General features: G+C 41.5%; 1 protein-coding gene across 5 annotated transcripts in view; it reads right to left on the bottom strand.

Annotated features, from left to right (window-relative positions):
* The window catches only part of SCUBE3 (signal peptide, CUB domain and EGF like domain containing 3), a 3541316-nt gene that overhangs the window by 1037333 nt on the left and 2484013 nt on the right, over positions 1–19970 (bottom strand). For all 5 annotated transcript variants that reach the window (XM_044076569.1, XM_044076573.1, XM_044076571.1 and 2 more), the window contains one exon: positions 4297–4419. In XM_044076569.1, the coding sequence (XP_043932504.1) occupies positions 4297–4419 (123 nt within the window). The remainder of the gene's footprint in view (positions 1–4296; positions 4420–19970) is intronic.

The raw sequence follows: 19970 nt of genomic DNA, 5'->3' as shown, positions 1-19970 counted from the left end.
GGCCCCGAAGTCTGTGGAACCGGTGATCGAACTTTGAATGAAGAGCTCGGAGCCAATGACATGGGCTCCGACGTCTTCGATTCCTTCGAGGATTTAGATGCCTGGTCTGATCCAGAGCCTCTTGGAATGCAGGCTTCAAAAGGCCCCTATCCATAAGTTTCCTGCGCCTATCTGTCATGACCCTTCCACTGAAAGAATGGCAGATGGAGCAGTCTTCCTGCAGATGGAGAGGGCCAAGACAGTAGACGCAGGAACTATGATTGTCTGTGACAGACATTTTCTGTCCACATTGGCACCGTTTGAAGCCTGATTTAGCTTTTTCAGACATGTTACAAAGTCAAATCCAGTAAACAGTGAAATAGCCAGTACAATTGTCCAATCCAGTAAAACTTGTCAAATCCAGTAAAATTTGTCAAATCCTGTAAGTAAGTCAAATCCAATAGTCAATTCCAGTAAAAATTAAAGGGTGGGGTAGGCCCCGAGGGAATAACTCTAAGAAAGTATATAAAAACTATATACGGAACCGAGAAACCCTCGATACACTACTCACACACACACACAGTCAACTTTACGAGAAAGTTTTATCCAAAAATATAAGAAAATATAAGAAATAATTAATCTTAGCTTTGAGGTGGTCCGAGCTCATCAAAAATGATGCGAACGTTGCAGCGGCAAACTAGATCTGGGGTAAAGGCAGAGGGGGATTGTGGGAGTTAGGTTGGTCTCGAGCTTCTTCTCGATGCAAAGCTTTGCCAAGCGGCCGACACGGAGCCGAGGATCGGCTCCGAACCCAGATGTAAGAACAAACGGCTAGATTGAACACTCTCACATCTTATGTTAAAGTTGAAAAGAAAAAATTTGCCAAAGCCTCCTAGAGCACTCCAGCAAACAAGGCAGCACCTACTCTTTCTCGATTTGCACATACTACAAATACACACAGCTTACCCAAGAGTCACCAGGAAAGCAAACCTAAATGCAAAATGCCAACCTAGTTTGCTTCTACACAGAGAAATATTTTAGTTATACATCATTCTGTAATTAAGCAAACAGACTCCACATTAATCAGAATAAACAAGAATAGGGTAACTGTAAGTTGTTAGTCTGATGCCAAAATTCATGATGTCTTAACGGCCCTAAGGACCCTTAAACCATTCAAATATGAATATGACTTTGCAGTTGCCTATGTGGCAGTGAATAATTGGAGGCACTGCATCAGAGACACATGATGGAACTTACTATGTATGTGTTAGAGGAATGAAAGACACAAGCCTTGAGTAGCATTTTGCATTCACCTATAATGATGCCTAAATACCAATATAATTGGCTAGCTAGCTGTTGCCATTATAAGGGGATCTGGTATATGTTGGTCTGATATAAGATTACATATCAGACCATCAGGCATGGCTCACAACTGTCATATCAGGACTTCTGCATACTGGCTGAAGCCTTTGCCGCTCCCATAGTGCCTTTTTTAGGTAGAGTCTCACTAGCAAACTCATAACTCCAGTTTGGGCAACATCATGGTGGCACGACTCAATGCTAAGAGTCTGAACAGAAAGATGCCTAAACTTGATACTCTCCTGCAACTCAAAGACGTTCATACTTGTGTAGTTACTGAGACGGTTTCAGTGCACTGAATGTAATCCCACTAAATTAGGAGTTAGTGCCCATCATTCCTTTTGCCCCTTGGGTAATGGGAGGATATCTGTATGTCAGAAATACCACCCATACCTCTCAACTGTACAGATTTTCATAGAATATCCAGATTTTTGCCTCATATTTTTGGTCTGTTCATCATAAAAATTGACTTTTTTTGACAAATCTCTGAGATTATCTAAGGATTAAAGTGACTAAACAATGACATGCATTTGAGTTTCAGATTTCATATCCTTCAGAAAATGCATGCTAACACAAATCATGTTATTACAGCAGCTTTCTAAATTTATAAGAGCAATATTTAAAACGTGTCAACCTTTTTCAGCCACCGTGCCCCCATTATGTCAGGAATTGTCCAGATTTCTTGTACTAAGAGGTTGAGAGATATGACCACCACGTTAAACTACCCATGACCCTATCTTGGAGCACATGGAGATCCGAATTACCATTAACAAATCCAACTATTAGTTCACTGCCAGGTACAGATGTACATCAATGTTCACCAAAGATCATGGAAACTACTTTAACACCACTGGGGGTTAAACATCAAACTAAATACCTTTTTACTAGGGGATTTCAATTACATAAGCATTAACTGTTACATTTACACCTCTAAAAATGGACATCCTCAGCATTTCCTGGACTTTGTTAATACCAATGCACTAGAGCAAACTGTAAAACTACCCCCTAGAAAAGTCAAGCCATTAGCTCACTGTGACCAGAGCTGTCCACCAAAGGAGTTCCTTTTGGATGGCTGGAATGAGAGGGATTTTATTATTCGGTGGTTGGCTTTGTTGCTCTCATAAATTCATTAGGTAACATTGGATTTTCTCTTGGAAAAAGAAACTATCATGACGAATGCAGACATATAGACCAAAGTCCTTAGAGAAGTCCTGGCAGATAAATGGTTAGTCTGTTATATCCTGGCAGATAAAAGTGGTTACTCTGTTATATGGTGGAAAGAATGGACGTATGATACAGACATGGCCTAAAGTACATACACACAGTGTTCCATATTATGAGATTACACCCCAGAAAGATCTTAGTACGGGACCAGATAGAAACATGAATTCGGGAAGTAAAGGGCAGACAGTCAGGATGATCAAACAGTGAGAGGTAGATGTAAGAGTTCATTTCAGAAGCTCCTTAGAGGATGCCTGAATGAGGCAATACTGCTCTTGAAACCTGCCAGGATGAGACTAATGGATTTGCACATAACGAGTGACTCCTTACTTCTTGCAGCATAAGAAGAAATGGATATGGCTTGAATTATTTTTCTTCTATAGCCAAGTTCCCTGCAGACATTTTTAGCATGTAGAGGAAACACACACAGTTCTGGAGATATGTGACTGCTCTTGAGGACAGATCAGAAGAATGTAGTCCTTTTAAGTCTCCGTGTGGCTAATCCCATAGGTAAGAAAGTTTACTGCAGCAGTGACCCAGGTCTATTTGCATTTAGTGGCACTTTTCTGTGCCCATGGAAGAGTTACAAAGAAAAGATTACATGATTTAAGAAAACTTTTATGAAAAACATTAATGAACTCAAGGACTAATATGACCGCACATCACTTTATGATGGAATACCAGTTAAAAGCAGCAATGTGACCTCAAAGGACTTACAGTGAAAGCTTGTTAATGTTCCTAACTATAATAATGTTAAGGTCATATGGTGGCTGCACAACAAAATGGTTCACAAGCTGTTACTCGTAACAGCAAGATGAATATGTATGTAGTGCTCAAAGGGTAGTGATTACGCTCAGAAATACAAACCAGTCGAGTTCTGCTGTTTGAGTTGGAATGTGTTCCAGACTTTCTGTAACATTAGAGTGTGTGTTACTGCTTTTCTGACAGCATTCACTAAGTGCTTCACAGCTTTGAAAGCCAGCAAAACACTCGGCACTTTTTTCTGTCACTGGTAGTACATGGAGCAGATAAAGCTCTGCGCACTACAAATAATTATGATTGGGTCATTGATCATAGCTTTTTACTATATGTTAGGCATAGATGCCAAGATTAACCTACTTTAATTTGCTCTCTAGGTGATGATTGGCGATCCACTCATAATCCTTTACATGTACATTGTGCTGACTTGTGCAGAACTGCCTATTCCTCCCCATGGAAGAAGTCAGTCTAGCCAAACCTAAAGAGAGAATAAAGGCAATCCCTACTTTCACCCTCATGGAACAGCAGCCCTCAAGTTGCAGAACCCTCTGCAGACCAGATGACCACCCAGTGACTTAGGCACACCCTCAGACTTGGATTTGCTGGTGGTATAAAAAGAAAAACTCTGTTCCAATAGAACAGCCTTCAGGGGTTTCTTCTACAGTACAAGGGACAAGGGCAATATTAGGTTGGAAGACTATAATAAAGATGATCACCACAGTTGTGTACTGAAGCCTCAAAAAGTGCTTTTCAGGATGTGAGGCAGTGTTTAGATTAAAACAGATATTCAAATGTTAAGTTACAGTGGATTCACATCAGCTTGCACAGTGCAAAAACTAGAAATAATAGAATGCTTTTTATAACCTACCACCTATATATGATGACATCCTACCAAAACAAATGGTACTGTTTCACTTTAGTGATATATAAACAGTGGTATTTCTAATGATTGTTGAATAATCCTCAGTAATATTTTACCTTGACATGTTCTCTCGTTGGTCAGCAGTTTATAACCTTTTTTGCAGCTGCATTCAAAGCTGCCAACAGTGTTCCTGCAGACATGATCACAGCCCCCATTGTTTAAACGGCATTCATCTATATCTGCAAGGAAAAAATAGAAGAAAGAGATGGTTTCAGGAAACTATTTTTCTGTATCTGCAAGTCAATTTTTTTAGCATTTTATCATTAATGATGGTGAAAATGTTCTGGTCTGATTGCAGTGGAGACAAGGTTCAAGCTAGTCATTTTTTCTTACATTTTCTGGTGAAGTAAGGCACATGAATTCATAATACATCATGGGAGCACTGGGTAAGTTAATGAATTCACCAAAAATATCATTTTATAAGAAAGAAGAGAAAAGACCCAAGTTTCCAGTGCCTGCAGCTCAGTACTACATTGCCTTTGTCTAGCTGCATGGTTCATCAGAGTACTTTTTCAACACTGTACCTCCAAGTGTGCTTAAGTATTATCATAACATAATGACATAATACTGGTGATAGAAATCATGCATTATGGAAGTTAAAAGTCTGAGCTGTAAAGGCAACTAAAACAGATGACAAGGTGATTACCTGCAGCAGTTGCAATGGTGGTCACTTACATATGATATGGCCTTCCATCTCATGCCATAATCTATACAAGTTGTGTAAATAAAGATCTTGCTTCAAAATTATACAATGACTCAGAAGGCACAGTACTCCTTGGATCCTCCATTGAGCACGCACGGGCTGACAGTGTACAGGGACTAAAACAAAATGGATGTTCTACTTCTGCAGCACATGCATAACAGCCATAGATATAAATATACCGCCAGCAAACAGATAATGTATGTTGGACTAAATCAGCGTCTAGCCTCTACAGTATTCCTTTTCATATGCAAGGGCCTTCTTGTTTTCTGTAACAGATAAACCATGTTGTCTTGGATTTAAAATGTAAATTGTTGTGTATTTTATTCTACGAGTACAACTTAAAACTATGTTCTTTTAACAATATGTAATTGGTAATGATTGTTTAGTTTAGTTTACTCACTGCTAAATTCAGAAGCTGCATTATATCTTGTAGCAGAACTGTCTCAACATTTTGATTGAAAAGGAACAAAAGGAAAGGCAATGTCTATTTGCGTTTTAAACATCTCTAACATGGAACATACTTTACCACATACTGCTGTCATTTATCCTTCTTCTCTTGGGCTACCATGTTGATGTTTGACAAAATCTGTCACGCCACCAAACAGTGCAGTTTCCCAGGATCACTGGTAGACTGCTGCCATTTTTTCTGGGAGTATTATTTGGACTTTGGGAATACAAATTGGCAGAGAAAGCTATATCAAGAAGTTTGGAGTATAGGCTTTTTGGAATTGATTGACTTATCAATATTTCAGTCATCTACAGGAAGTACTCAAAATAGCACCTGCATATGCACTGGATTTTTACTATCACATGAGAAATGTTATTTCCCTTTCTCCGTGCAACTGAAATACTACACTGTATCTGTAACCAAATTCTATTTGCCCTTATTTTTTGTGACGTGGATCTTCACAGCACTGGTGTGAATTTTGTTTTTCTCCTGTCTCTTGAAGAAATGCATGGCCATCAGCTATTACAATGTAATGTTGGTTGGCTCATTAAAAGAGTGAGCAGTCTGATTCATATCAGCATACTGCAAATGGTTGCAGTCACTGGACAGGTGTCAGTAGTCTCTCCTGGAAAATATTGTACTTACACTTATGAAAAACACTTTGATTAAGTCTCAGTTACTGTAGGTAAGTTGGCATGGGAAGGCAATGGGGTCAGAATAGGTGATTCTAACCCTGTTCTGAAACTGACAGTACTCAGCTTATTTGGGTGCAACAGTGCAACAGTTGCTGGTCATAAGCCAAGGTAGTAGTGCACACTGGCAAAAAGATCCTATGACCAATCTCCCTCTTAGATAGATATTTGGGAAGGCAGTGGTGTGGGTTTAAACTCAGTACAGTTGTATAAGGTAACTTATCTTAACAGCAGATGTTACGAACTACAGAATGAACTGGCACCCTACCTAGTACCATGTTCAATCATAGCCTCACCTCAGGCTTTGTACCCACTGAATGGCGCACCGCAACAGTTATCCCACTCCACAAAGGGTGAGCCACGACGGATCCCGGGAACTACCGCCCCATTAGCCTGACGAGCCTGGTCTGCCAGGCCATGGAACGTATCATCATGGAACTCATAAACAAAGACATTGGTAATCTCCAAACTCTGCACCCTACTCAGTTTGGATTTGTAAAAGGCAGATCATGTCTCCTAAACCTGATTGACTTTTTTGAAGCAGTCACCAAAGCCATAGATGAGGGTAAAATGGTTCACACAGCTTATCTAGATCTCGCCAAGGCTTTCGACACCATCCCCCACTCTGGAATTATAGATAAGCTCACTAAACTAGGTATAAATCCCTATGTCACAAGATGGGTTGCCAACTGGCTCATGGACAGAACCCACACTGTGAAAGTAGCGGATTCCAAATCCGACATCAGACCAGTGACAAGTGGAGTACCACAGGGTTCAGTCCTGGGTCCTCTCCTGTTTGGTATCTACTTCTCTGAAGTGCAGGCCAACACAGAAGGTCTTTGGCTAACAAAGTTTGCAGATGACTGCAAACTAGGAGCCATAATCGAAACTCCTAACGATGTGGACAAACTACAAAAGGGCCTCAATGAGACAGATACCTGGTGTCAAGGCCATGGCCTGAAGCTCAATGCCAAAAAGTGTATTGTCATCTCCTTTGGTAAAAACTCTGTACCCATGAACTACCACATAGCTGATAATCTACTTAATGCCGAAAATGTGATAAGAGACCTTGGGACACAGGTGGACAGTAGTCTCTCCTTTGATAAACACATCGCCACAGTGGTCAGGAAATCCTTCTACATGGCTCATCTCATCACAAAAGGATTCTCATCCAGAAAAAAAGAGGTCATTGCTCCCCTCCACTCATCACTCATTAGACCCATTATAGAGTACAACGCCCCTTCTGGTATGTACCTCACAAGACATCTACAACAACTGGAAAGACCACAGAAATACCTCACAAAGAGGATAACTGGCCTCAAACATATGCCCTATGCAGACTGTCTCAAAAAACTACAGCTTTACTCCATCGCATATCGCCTACTCAGGGGCGATCTCTGCCTAACATACAAAGCTATGTCAAACCCAGAGCTGTCGGACATGCTCCACTTAAAGAAATCCCAATCCCTCCGAGCTACACACTCTAGGGACCTTAACCTTGTCACCACAATAAACAGAACATGCTGGAGGGATAGATTCCTGTCCCAGAGACTTCCCATACTCTGGAACAGACTACCTATCTATGTCAAACAGAGCTCCTCATTAGCACTCTTCAAGAAAAATCTTGATGATTGGATGGGAAATGGGAAATTCACCCCGGGGATCACTTCTGTGGCTCTGCTCGACAGGGGCACAGGAAAATCATTTTCTTGGGTGGCGAAAGCCAGGGTACATTTTTTGGCTAGGCTTGTATGGGCCCTAGTACCTACCTATGAACCTATGTTCACATAGATAACTGCTGTTGCAGCCTAAGCTGTATGGGTTACATACCATCATGTATATGACAAATGCCCAGCATCCAAAGGTTTTGGGCATATTTCATGTGCCCTAACCAGTGAACGGCTCAAGGGGAATTGTATATAGTCAGTAATTAGGGCAAAACAACCTTCAGAGCTTTCTTGTGTCAGAGAAAAAGAGTCTACAGCCCTGTCTATGAGGCATCTACAGGAACAAAAGGTAATAAAAATATACACTCCATGGCTACAAACAAGACAGACAAAAAGGGGTTGGGGCATCCCTACAGCAACAGTGACCTATACGAACATTTACTGTTATGTAACTTAACTTACACAGCTTTACTAAGTTCATCATTAAATCATTGATGCAATATGGGAAGATTACCACAGGTTCACAGGTATTTACTAGGCTAACAACCACAACAGCCTTTTAAAGCCTAGCCATGCATCCCAAATCTTTGACAAGTTCTCATAGCCTTGATAAGTGTAAGCAGGGATTTGGGACATGAAACATTTACAAGCTAGGGCCTGGAAGATAAACCATTTACAGACTGACTGTGCCCATTAGAGACATGGGTGCCAAACCAGGGATGAATTTCCTGTACCCCATCCAATTGTCCAAGTTAGGGAGGAACTCTGCTTCCCATGGAAGGGGAGCCAGTTCCAGAGACAGGGTAACCTCTGGGATACATACCTGTTTCTCTGGCAGGTCCTACTTATATCACAGGCAAGGTTCAAGTCCTTAGAATGGGTAATTCTAGTACTGCTTATTTTGCAGACGTGCAGGAGGTCCATCAGAGTGGGGCCGGACAATGCCCTGTATGTTAGGTATAGTTCTTCCCTCAAAAGCCTGCAGGAGACAGAATACATGGATAGAGCCTTGAGGCAGTCTGCATAGGGCATTTTACTTAAGCCCTGTATTCTTTTAATGAGGAACCTCTCTGGACGTTACAATTATTGGATATGCTCAGTTACGTACATACCAAAGGAGGCATTACATTCAATGACAGGTCTGATGAATGCCAAATACAGTGGAACAATGAATTCCTTGGATTTAGATGCCATACCTTTGTTTATAAGTTGCGCAACATAGAATGATTTCCTCTCTACTGTAGACACATGATGGTCAAAGGCTAGATTACTATCTGTGTGTCCCCAAGTCCCTGACTACTGGGTCAGCTCTAAGGGGTGTGTTGTCAATATGATCGATACCAGGAGTGTATGACTTCCCAAAGGATACTATTATGCATTTCTTGGCATTTAGTTTTAGTCCATGGCTCTGACATCAGTTGTTTGTCTGTGTCAGTCCCTCCAGGAGAACATTTGTGTCAGTTTGAGAGTCAATGACAGCTCTTAATTTGCAATCATATGCAAATTTAGTCAGCCAGAGACCACTGACACTGGCCTTGACTTCAGAGAACTAAATAGCAAAAAGGAAAGGTCCAAGGACTGATCCCTGAGGGATTCCACTTGTGACTGGCCTCTTTGTAGAGGTGGACTCCCCAATTCTAACTTCCTGGGTTCAGTCTGTGAGCCAACTGGTTTTCCACAGGGTGACATATGGGTTTATACTTTACCTCTTGAGTTTGTCAACAATGCCCGAGTGGGGTATTGTGCCAAATGCTTTGGCCAGGTCAAGGTAGGTAGTGTGAACTACTTTGCCCTCATACACTGCTTTGGTGACCTTCTCAAAGAAGTCCACCAGGTTGAGTAGGCATTATCTGCCCTAGATGAAAGCAAACCGGGTTGGACCCAGTGTCTGGAGGTTTGCTATACCCTATTGAACATTTGCATGATAATTATTTCCATGGTTTTACATACAAGACTAGTGAGACTTACGGGTCTGTAGTTTCCAGGGTCTGCAGATGGCCCACCTTTGTGCAGAGGGGTGACTGTTGCTGTTCTCCATTCATGAGGCACAAAGTCTGTTTGGAAGCTACAGTTAAATAATAATTCCAGAGACAATGATAGGTCATGTTTCATGCTATTTAGAAGGCATTATGGGAACACATCACACACAGCAAACACACTAGTGTCTCACAACCACAGCCCATATGGTAAAACAATAAACCATCACAGCCCACAAGGCATAACAATAAACCAAACATAAGAGTCATTGGCGACTCAGTTGTGAGGCACACAGATTCCCTCTCACCAGGCTCAACAAGGAGAAGGTAACAATCAACTGTCTGTCTGCTGCCAGAATCCACCACATCACGCAAGCACTTAATTTTCTCCACAACAAGTACACGTATGACTCTGTCATTGTCCAATTTGGCGTGAATGACCTGAGATGTACCTCCCTGGACTACATGAAGAGAGACATGACTGAGCTCTCTGAGTATGTGTCCCACGTAGGTATGACCCTAGCCCTAAGCAGCATCCTACCTTCTCCAAGAATGATACCACAATACCAACAGAAAATAATTGACTTCAACAACTGGCTTAGTTTCTGGTGTCATTCCAAATGGATCCAGTATCTGTCTGCCTGGTATGTCATGGGTAACAGGCCTCGATGTTTTGCCAGAGATAGCCTCCACCTGTCACCACTGGGATCACGGATCCTGGCCAAGGCTCTCGCCTCCCCATTGTGCTTTTTTAGGCAATGTTCCAAAGACAAATCTTCCAACATAAAAGATCTGTCAAAAAAAGCAAATTGAAGGTCATGCCATTTAATTTTAGAAGTCTTAACCTGAAAATGCACTCATTGGAGGCTCTCCTTGCACTGGAAGATGCCAATGTCTGTGTGGTTACAGAAACTTGGCTCAGGGCTGCAAGAGCACCCCTGCCTTATAAGGCTATACCTCATTCCATAAATTCTGATCCCAAAATGAGGTCAGTAAGACTAAGGGTGGTGGAGTCCCTATTTTCATTAAGGACAGGTACACCTCCAGACTGGTTTCCCAGCATGATGCACTGGAACGACTCCAGGTGCAACTGACAGTTGGCAAAATACCCATCCAAGTTACAGGCAGCTATAGACCCCCCCTCCCCCAATGACTCAGGATACTCACTCCTCTTACCTGGATCTACTTGACTCCATCAAGGTACCCCTAGCACCCTGATCTTTGGTGACTTCAACTACCCACCACAGACTGGGTGAACTATTCCTGCACTAATGCACTCACTCAATGATTTATTGATTTCATCAGTTCTAATGCACTAGACCAGCTCATCTCACCCCCCACAAGGGGAGGTAACATTCTGGACTTGGTTCTCACCAACATGGGCAACCACTACAGCACCACTCCCACAGTATATTCTTCCCTGATGAGATCAGATCATCAGACTGTCTCATTCGAAGTTTCTACCCCCCCCCTCAGCCATAATCAAGCTAAAAAACTTCTCAAAAGTGGACTAGAACCTCCTAAGGCAGGGTATCTGTAGGTTCACACCACCTCCCTCCTCAGAAGATGCAGACAGCTATGCTGCACAGTATGCCAATGTAGTATACAAGCACCTGTACAACTGCATGAACTCAGCCATACCCAACAGAACTAAAACCTGCTCCCCAACAAAACACAAATCTGTTTAATGGATATCCTCTATCAACAGGCATAGCAACAAAAGGAAGAAACTACTGTCCAAGGGTAAAAAGCAACACATTCCCAAATGGAAAAACTCCCTCCTTAGTTGCAACAAGCAAATTAGATCTCTAGTGAAAACCTCCAAACCCAATTATGAAATGAAACTAGCCTCCGAAACAAAGGGAAATCACAAAGCCTTCTTCAGTTATGTCAGGAACCTCCATGGCAAAGCCCAGGTTTGTTCTGAATTAGTACTTAATGGTATCACTTACACTGATCCTGTTGACTTAGCCAACCTGCTAGCAGATAGGTTCAGTGCAAACTTCACCCCCCGTCCCCACTAAAAGCCCTTTTAACATCCTCGATATATGTCCTGCACCTCACATCTCCCTAGATCAAGTGTTAAAGGCCCTATCCAAGGCAAAGAACACAGCTTCCATGGGACCTGATAGCATCCCAGGCGGTATCCTGTACCATCTCCAGTAAGAACTAACTTCGCCACTGAGCACCCTATTCAACTACAGCCTAAGTACAGGCTTCATTCCAACAGAGTGGAGAACTGCCATTGTCACCCCCTTGCGCAAAGGTGGTGCCACTACTGACCCTAGAAATTACTGCTTGACAAGTTTGAGCTGTAAAGCCATGGAGAGTATTATTATTGATCTCATAAACAAGGACAGAGGCACTCTCCAAGCACTTGACCCCACCCAGTTCAGATTCGTCAAGGGCAGATCTTGCCTGTTGAACCTGGTTGGCTTCTTTGAGACTGTCGCTAAAGCCCTGGATGAGGAAAAGTCAGTAAATACAGCTTACCTTGATTTGGCCAAGGCCTTTCACACAATCCCTCACTCAGGCATCATTGTAAAACTAACACAACTTGGCGCAAATCCCTATCTTATCAGGTGGGTGGCCAACTGGCTCACCGACAGGACCCTCAAGGTCAAAAGAGGTGCTTCCACCTCTGATAGTAGACCTGTCACTACTGGAGTTCCCCAGGGATCTGTCCTGGGACTCCTACTGTTTGGCATCAGCTTCTCAGAGGTCCAGGCAAAGACAAAAGGCCTGTGGCTGACCAAATTTGCGGATGAATGTAAGCTGGGTGCTGTCATTGACTCCCCAAATGATGTTAACATACTGCAAGAGGGTCTCACAGCAACTAATGACTGGTGTCAGAGTCAAAGCCTCAAGCTAAACACAAAATAAATGTATAATCATACCATTCGGCAGAAACACAGCTCCTACTGATTACTACATCAACGACAACAATCTAAACACACAACCTGTGGTGAGAGGCCTGGGTACTCAGGTTGATAATCTCACATGCGACCATCATGTAGTGGCCGTGGTCAGAAAAGCCTTTTACTTGGTTCATCTCATAAGTAAAGGGGTTGCATCCAGAAAAAAGGAGGTTATTATTTCTCTGTACTCCTCCTTCATTAGACCAATAATTGACTATAACTCCCCATTTGGTATGCATCTCTCCAAACATGTGCACCAACTGGGAAGGCCACAGAAATACCTCACAAAGAGAATCCATGGCCTCCAACACCTGTCCTATGCTGACAGGCTCAACTCACTATCACTCTACTCAGTATCACACAGATTGCTCAAAGGTGATCTGTCTCTCACCTACAAGGCAATCTCAGACCCTGCCCTACTAGAGATGCTCCATATCCGCAAGTCTAACTCCTCACACATTACCCGCTCGAAAGGCCTGAATCTAATATGCGACATCAACAAAACCTGCTGGAGAGACAGGTTTGTATCTCAGAGGCTGCCCCATGTCTGAAATAGAATTCTCATACACATCAAACGGAGTACCTTGCTGACCCTCTTCAAGCGCAACCTTGATGACTGGATGGGAAACCACAAATTTGTCCCAGGGTTTCCACTTGTGTCCCTCACTGACAAGGCTGACAGGTGCTGATGGTTTCTTTTTGGGGATAAACTCTTGGCCAGGCTTGTAAGGGCCCCAGGGCCACTAGCCTAGTAACCTACTATGATATTGTCTGGGTCCATTGATGCAGTGTTCCTTGCCTTAGAGAGAGCATTAAGGACCTGTTCCCCAATGATAGCAGGGGGAGTTGTATTTGATGGTACTTCCTGAGGGAAGGTTGAAGGAGAGAGAGGGATATTCTTGGAGCTAAATTTAATCAGACAGTAGGTTTGTTATATCTTCTGGCTCAGTATAGGTGGCTCCATTTACAATGAGCTCTGCACACAATTGTGTACTGCCTTAGAGGCTGCGGACACAGCTAAATAATGCTGTGTGGTTGTCCTTGGGCTGGTAGGCCAAATTCACCTCAAATTTGGCTTTGATAGACTTTATTTGTGTTCTGAGATGTTTGTTTAGTTTGATGAGAGCACTTTTATCCTGCTGGGTGCTGCACCTCCGAATTTTTGCCATGATCTTCTTCTTCCTGTTATACAGCCTATTGATTTTGTGATTCCACCAGGGTGGCTTGTTTTTTGAGTTAGTTCTGTACTTCATCCTGGTGGATCTAAGACAGGGAGGCAGGTGAAGGGTCAGAGTTCAGGAGTCCTTGCAGAATAATCCTAGCAAACTTGTTCTGGATCTGGAAAGAAAATCTAATTTGTAATTTGCAACACTTTGTAAAATTAGGATCAGATGACAAACTTGGTTCCTCTAGAATACTTCCACAGTCCACGCCTTTCCAAAAAGTCACAGAAAAAGCCAAAGACCTAGAAGAATGGGGTCAGACCTTGTCTAGAATTGACTTGACATGGTGAGAATAACACAAAACAGTAACATCAGACAACCACTTAGACATTGTCTGTTTTAACAAAGATTGTCCCTTTCTTCTTCTTTTCATATGAAATACCCAGTTGATCTGAACTCCTGAAGGTTTTAGTTCTATTAGTATAGCACTAGTGTGGTTTGTGGACATCCACAGTGTGCAGAATCCTTTCTTTCCTACTTTTAGCTCTGGGAAGAAGGCAGAGAGATGAACAGTCTTGATTCAAAGTTAACTCTGAAACAACTTCAGGCATACATAAAGGATTTATTCTCAGAGATGCTCTGTCCTTATGAAACATGAGATAGGATTGACTCACCACAAGAGCTTATAACTCAGATACTCTTCTTGTAGAGGCCAGAGCAATAAGAAACCATTTTCCAAGTCAAGAGCATCAATTCAGCCCGATGAGCTTATTTGAATGGAAAAAGTGCAAGCTTCTCTAGAACAAAAGTGATACCCGAAGATGAAGCCACCTCTCTTCTAGGAAGACGAATATACTCCTTTCAAAAACTGTTTGACCAGAGGCTGGGTAGAAAGGGGGGATCCATGGGCAGACAAGCAGATATAGAGGAGAAGTGAATCTTAACAGAAGAGCAAGAAAAGCCAGAGAATGACACTTCAAACATTATTGAAGAAACAGACATCTGGGTCATAAAAGGATGCTAGATCTTAGTCTGGCACCAACTAGAAAATCTCTTCCATTTACCTATATGTGATTTTCCAATAGCAGTTTGGACTTCCTTTAACAGCAGTTGTGCATCCTTAGAAAACAGGTGGCTAAAATGTATTAAAACATCATCATCCAGGTAGTGAACTGAAGTTGTTTCGGGCTGGAGTGCCTTTTTTTTTTTTTAAACAGCCACTGCCTTTTGTGAGGAAGTTTCATCTGTGAAGAAGTCTATATTAATTGTTATTGACCATTTCTAAAAGAAGGGAGAGCCACTTATGCTTGGGCCAAAAGGGAGTCACCACAATTATTCCTGGATTCTCCTTCTGAATCTTTGAATGACCCTGGATATCAGTAAAAATGGTGGAAAGACACACAGAAACATGTGCATCCACGAATATCAAAAGACATCTGTTTTCCAGGCCTGTTTATGAGGAGTCCTGGTGTAGTACTTCTTCAACTGTCTGTTGTGAATACAAGTAAAAATCTATTTAGGGCATTCACAACAATTCTATCAATTCCTCTAAGACCCCTGGGTTAAATTTACATTCATGAGGGTCTGTCCTAGTTATACTAAGCTTATCTGTAATAACATTTTGCTCTGGCAAAATGTAGGTAGCCTGAACTGATAGACTTGATGAGTTGCTACTTCCCAGGCTACCATAGCTAGTTTGCAAAGGGGGTATGGACCTGGCCTCCCCCTGCTTAAGTACAACATCACTGTAGTGTCAACTTTGATTAACAGTAGACGTCTTGGAGTCCAAAGCTGATTTAAAGATTTGAGAGCATTTATTACAGCCATCATCTCTTTCACATTTATGTCTTTCAGTCTGTCCTGCTTGTTTCACAAACACTAAACTTTCAACCCTTGAAAACAGCTCCCCAAATAAAGTCTGAAACATCTGTAGTCACCAACCAAGTTGGAGCTGGAGAGGAAAAGGGGAAAACTGAAAAGAGAACTGGTCCACCCACCAAAGTAATTTATTTTTGACAAACCCCCAATGGTGGAATCTGCAAAGAGAACGAATGTTGGTGGTGGATCCAAACAGATTTGAGAAACCACTGAATATTTTCATGTGAAGTCTGGCTACAGGCATCATTAGGATTGTAGAAACCATGAAACCCAGAATCCTGAGATATTCCTCCGATGAGGTCAGAGATTGGGTTGACAAAATCAGAAACTTTTCCTTGTACAGCCCTTCTTTGTCTTAAGAAAAGCTCTCACAAGGGATGTATCCAGATAGCAACCCAGCAACACCATCTTGTGAGAAGGACTATGTGAATACTTCTGTAAGTTCACCTAGAGCCCAAGACTAAGAAAGAAATCATTTAGCCAGGTGGGGAATTCTTAAAATGTTGAGAAAACATCTTCATACTAACGTCTAATTAGACAATGGTCTTAGTATGCAAAATGTGAATAACCTGCAACTTGCAGCACCTTTGGAGGTGTAGACAGTCCAAATGGTAAGACAGTGACCTGAAAATGTAAACCACACACAAATATCTTAAAACATGTTTGAATTCTTCTAGAATTAGGATGTGATAATAAGCATATTTTTAAATCCAGAATTAACAAAACAAAAAAAAAAAACTTCCGATGTGAAATGAGAGAGAACAAGGTCTGAAGGGAAACCATCTTGAACTCTGGAACTTTGATGTTAAGATTTGAAAAATAATTGTCTAGGACTGGTTTCCACATTCTTTCTTTCTTTGATACCAGAAAGATTCTTGAGTAAAATTCCTCCCCTGTTTGCTCTGGAGGAACTGGTTCTATGGCTTCCAGAAACAGCACTGGCTCCAGGATAGGAGGAAATAGCAAAGACTGGTTTGATGCATGAGAAGGAAACCTTTGAAAAAGGAAGGACGTCTCCCACTGCCAAGTGCAATCTTTCTGAATGATTCTCAAAACCCACTAAAAATAAGGCGGTGTGTCAGACTGCTCAGCTAGGGTTGCAACCTTAGGAAGAGTCAAACAGACGGCCAAAGCCACACGACTGCTCTGCCCATTTTCCTGTCCAGTCCTCCCACTGCTTCACCTTCTCACCCATTATTCAACCTAGTCTGCCTAGCACCATGTCTGTTTTATTCTCTCATCATTCTGGGATGTGGCATGCCTTTCTTGTTTTTTTCCCCAATCACTTCCAGGTGTAACTACATTACCTTGAAATACTGGCTGTACAGAGAAATGCAACTCTGGAGGCAGACTTTGCAAACCCAAATATTACCAGAATTTTTAAAGTAACTTGCAGACTACTGGATAAACATTCAGTTTTTTGGAAAGCCCCAAAAAATACAGGATCACAACAGTCCTAGACAGAGTTTTGTGCTTTGTTCCAACATAAGAATTACCCCACTGGAGTAGACAGTTCAGCTAACTTAACTCTGAGGATCACAGGATTTGTGTAGTTCTTGGGACATGGACTGTTAATTCACTGCTGGGAAAGGAGCCAGAGCTTGTACAGTAGGTCGTAAAATAATATCTAGATATAAAGTATAGTTGTGCCAGTAAGCTTACCATAACAGGAGATGTTCAAATGACCATTGCTGCAGTAGCCTTAGCTGTATAGTAAAAGTATGATCCACGGCAGCAAAAAGTGAGAGCCAGGAATAATATCCAAAAAACGTATTTATTGAACCACACAACAAGTCTATCAAGCGCTTTCGCTCAGTGCAATACTGAGCTTTATCAAGATAAAAGCCATAAACAGCTGATCTTATTTAAATAAATGGATAATGATCATGTGATCCACTAACTAAAATTAATTAATAGCTAGTTTTAAAAGTTAAATACTAACAGGTAAATATAAAATCCAAACAAATGCCCTTTTGCACACCTCATTTAAAAACCTACATATATAATAAATAAACAATGTTAAATATCGTATATATTGCTTACTATAAATATTTACATAAATTATTAAACAATTAGATTTCTGTTGATGCATAAAAAACATAAAAAAACAATAAAATAAAATGATGAAATGATAAAATGATATCATATGACAATTCTCTAATTTAATAATGATATTGCCTTTCTGAATTTTATAACTTGGCCCTTCTTAATTTCAAAACACTTTATCATTTCATCATTTTATTTTATTGTTTTTTATGTGTTTTATGCATCAATATGTAATTGTTTAATAATTTATGTAAATATTTATAGTAAGCAATATATACAATATTTAACATTGTTTATTTATTATATATGTAAGTTTTTAAATGAGGTATGTAAAAGGGCATTTGTTTGGATTTTATATTTACCTGTTAGTATTTAACTTTTAAAACTAGCTATTAATTAATTTTAGTTAATGGATCACATGATCATTATCCATTTATTTAAATAAGATCAGCTGTTTATGGTTTTTATCTTGATAAAGCTCAGTATTGCACTGAGCGAAAGCGCTTGATAGACTTGTTGTGTGGTTCAATAAATACGTTTTTTGGATATTATTCCTGGCTCTCACTTTTTTCTGCCATGGATCATACTTTTACTTGGTTTTGGTCATCAGTTTCTGTTTTTTTGGTCTTAGCTGTATGGTGTTATATCCTGCAAGCTGAGCTGACTACAAAGTCAGGTTTGGGTGTTAAGCCCTTCAGAGCTTTCATGCCAACAGAGAGAGGGAGGGAGACTAAGCCTTGAATGGACAATGCTGGGAACAAAAAAAAGTGAAGTCCACACCCTGACAATGACAGGGACCAGGTTGAGGAGACCCTGGAGAGGTGGAGATATGCTTTAGAGAGGAGAGGAATGAAGGTCAGCAGGGCTAAAACAGAATATATGCGTGTAAATGAGAGGGAGGGTAGAGGAATGGTGAGGATGCACGGAGTAGAATTGGTAAAGGTGAATGAGTTTAAGTACTTGGCATCAACAGTTCAGAGTAATGGTGAGTGTGGAAGAGAGGTGAAAAAGAGAGTACAGGCAGGGTGGAATGGGTGGAGAAGAGTGTCAGGACTGATTTGTGACAGACGGGTACCAATAAGAGTGAAAGGGAGGGTCTACAAGAGGGTAGTGAGACCAGCTATGTTACATGGGTTGGAGACGGTGGCATTGACAAAAAGGCAGGAGTCAGAGCTGGATGTGGCAGAGCTAAAGATGTTAAGATTTGCACTGGGTATGATTAGGATGGACAGGATTAGGAATCAGTATATTAGAGGGTCAGCTCAGGTTGGACAGTTTGGAGACAAAGCAAGAGAGGCGAGATTGCGTTGGTTTGGACATGTGCTGAGGAGGGATGCTGGGTATATTGGGAAAAGGATGCTAAGGATGGAGCTGCCAGGTAAGAGGAAAAGAGGAAGGCCTAAGATAAGGTTTATGGATGTGGTGAGAGAGGACATGCAGGCAGGTGGTGTGAAAGAGCATGATGCAGAGGACAGGAAGAAACGGAAACAGATGATCCGCTGTGGCGACCCCTAACGGGAACAGCCGAAAGAAGATGATGATGACCCTGGCAATGACAACACCCTAACAAACAAAGGGGGCGGAGAGAGGGAGCAGCTATTGCAGTAGTGATCATTTGAACATCTACTGTTATGATAAGTTTACTTACACAACTGTACTATGTTCTTCACATTGATAACTGCTGTGGTAGAGTAAGCTATATGAGATTACCATAGCTTGCACAGTTTGAAAAGTGGAAGGAGAAGAGTCCAGGAAAGCCCTAGAGAATGGTCCTAGGAAGGCATGATCTAGAGAAGGAATCAAACTTACAGTGCTTTGAGAAAGTATGTACAGGACCAAATTGCTGCTACAAGAATACTTCAAGAATCCAATCCTTCCTGAAAGGCCACAAATGAAGCCAAGGCCCTGGTACAGTGGCCCTTGACCCTGCATGGAATAGGTTTTGTTATGATAAGTATAACAAAAGGTAATAGCCTTAGGAAACCATTTAAAAATAGTCTGCTTTGACATAGGTTGTCCATTCTTACCCTCACAAGAAATGAACAGTTGATCTGAAGATATGAAAAATTTAGTTCTGTCAGGATAGTACCCAAGTCACCTGTGGCTATCCAAGGTATGGAGTATCCTTTCTCCCTCATTTTTATGTTCAGGAAAGAAACTGGGGAGATGGACAGCTTGGATTAAAGTAAACGCTGATGCCACTTTAGGCATAAAAGAAGGATTAGTTCTCAAAGAAACC

Source organism: Protopterus annectens, chromosome 7.part0 (genome assembly GCF_019279795.1).
Source record: "Protopterus annectens isolate FY-2018-M chromosome 7.part0, PAN1.0, whole genome shotgun sequence".
Classification (NCBI taxonomy): Eukaryota; Metazoa; Chordata; order Ceratodontiformes; family Protopteridae; genus Protopterus; species Protopterus annectens.
Note: the sequence above shows the minus strand (reverse complement) of the source record. Positions and strands in the feature narration are given on the sequence as shown.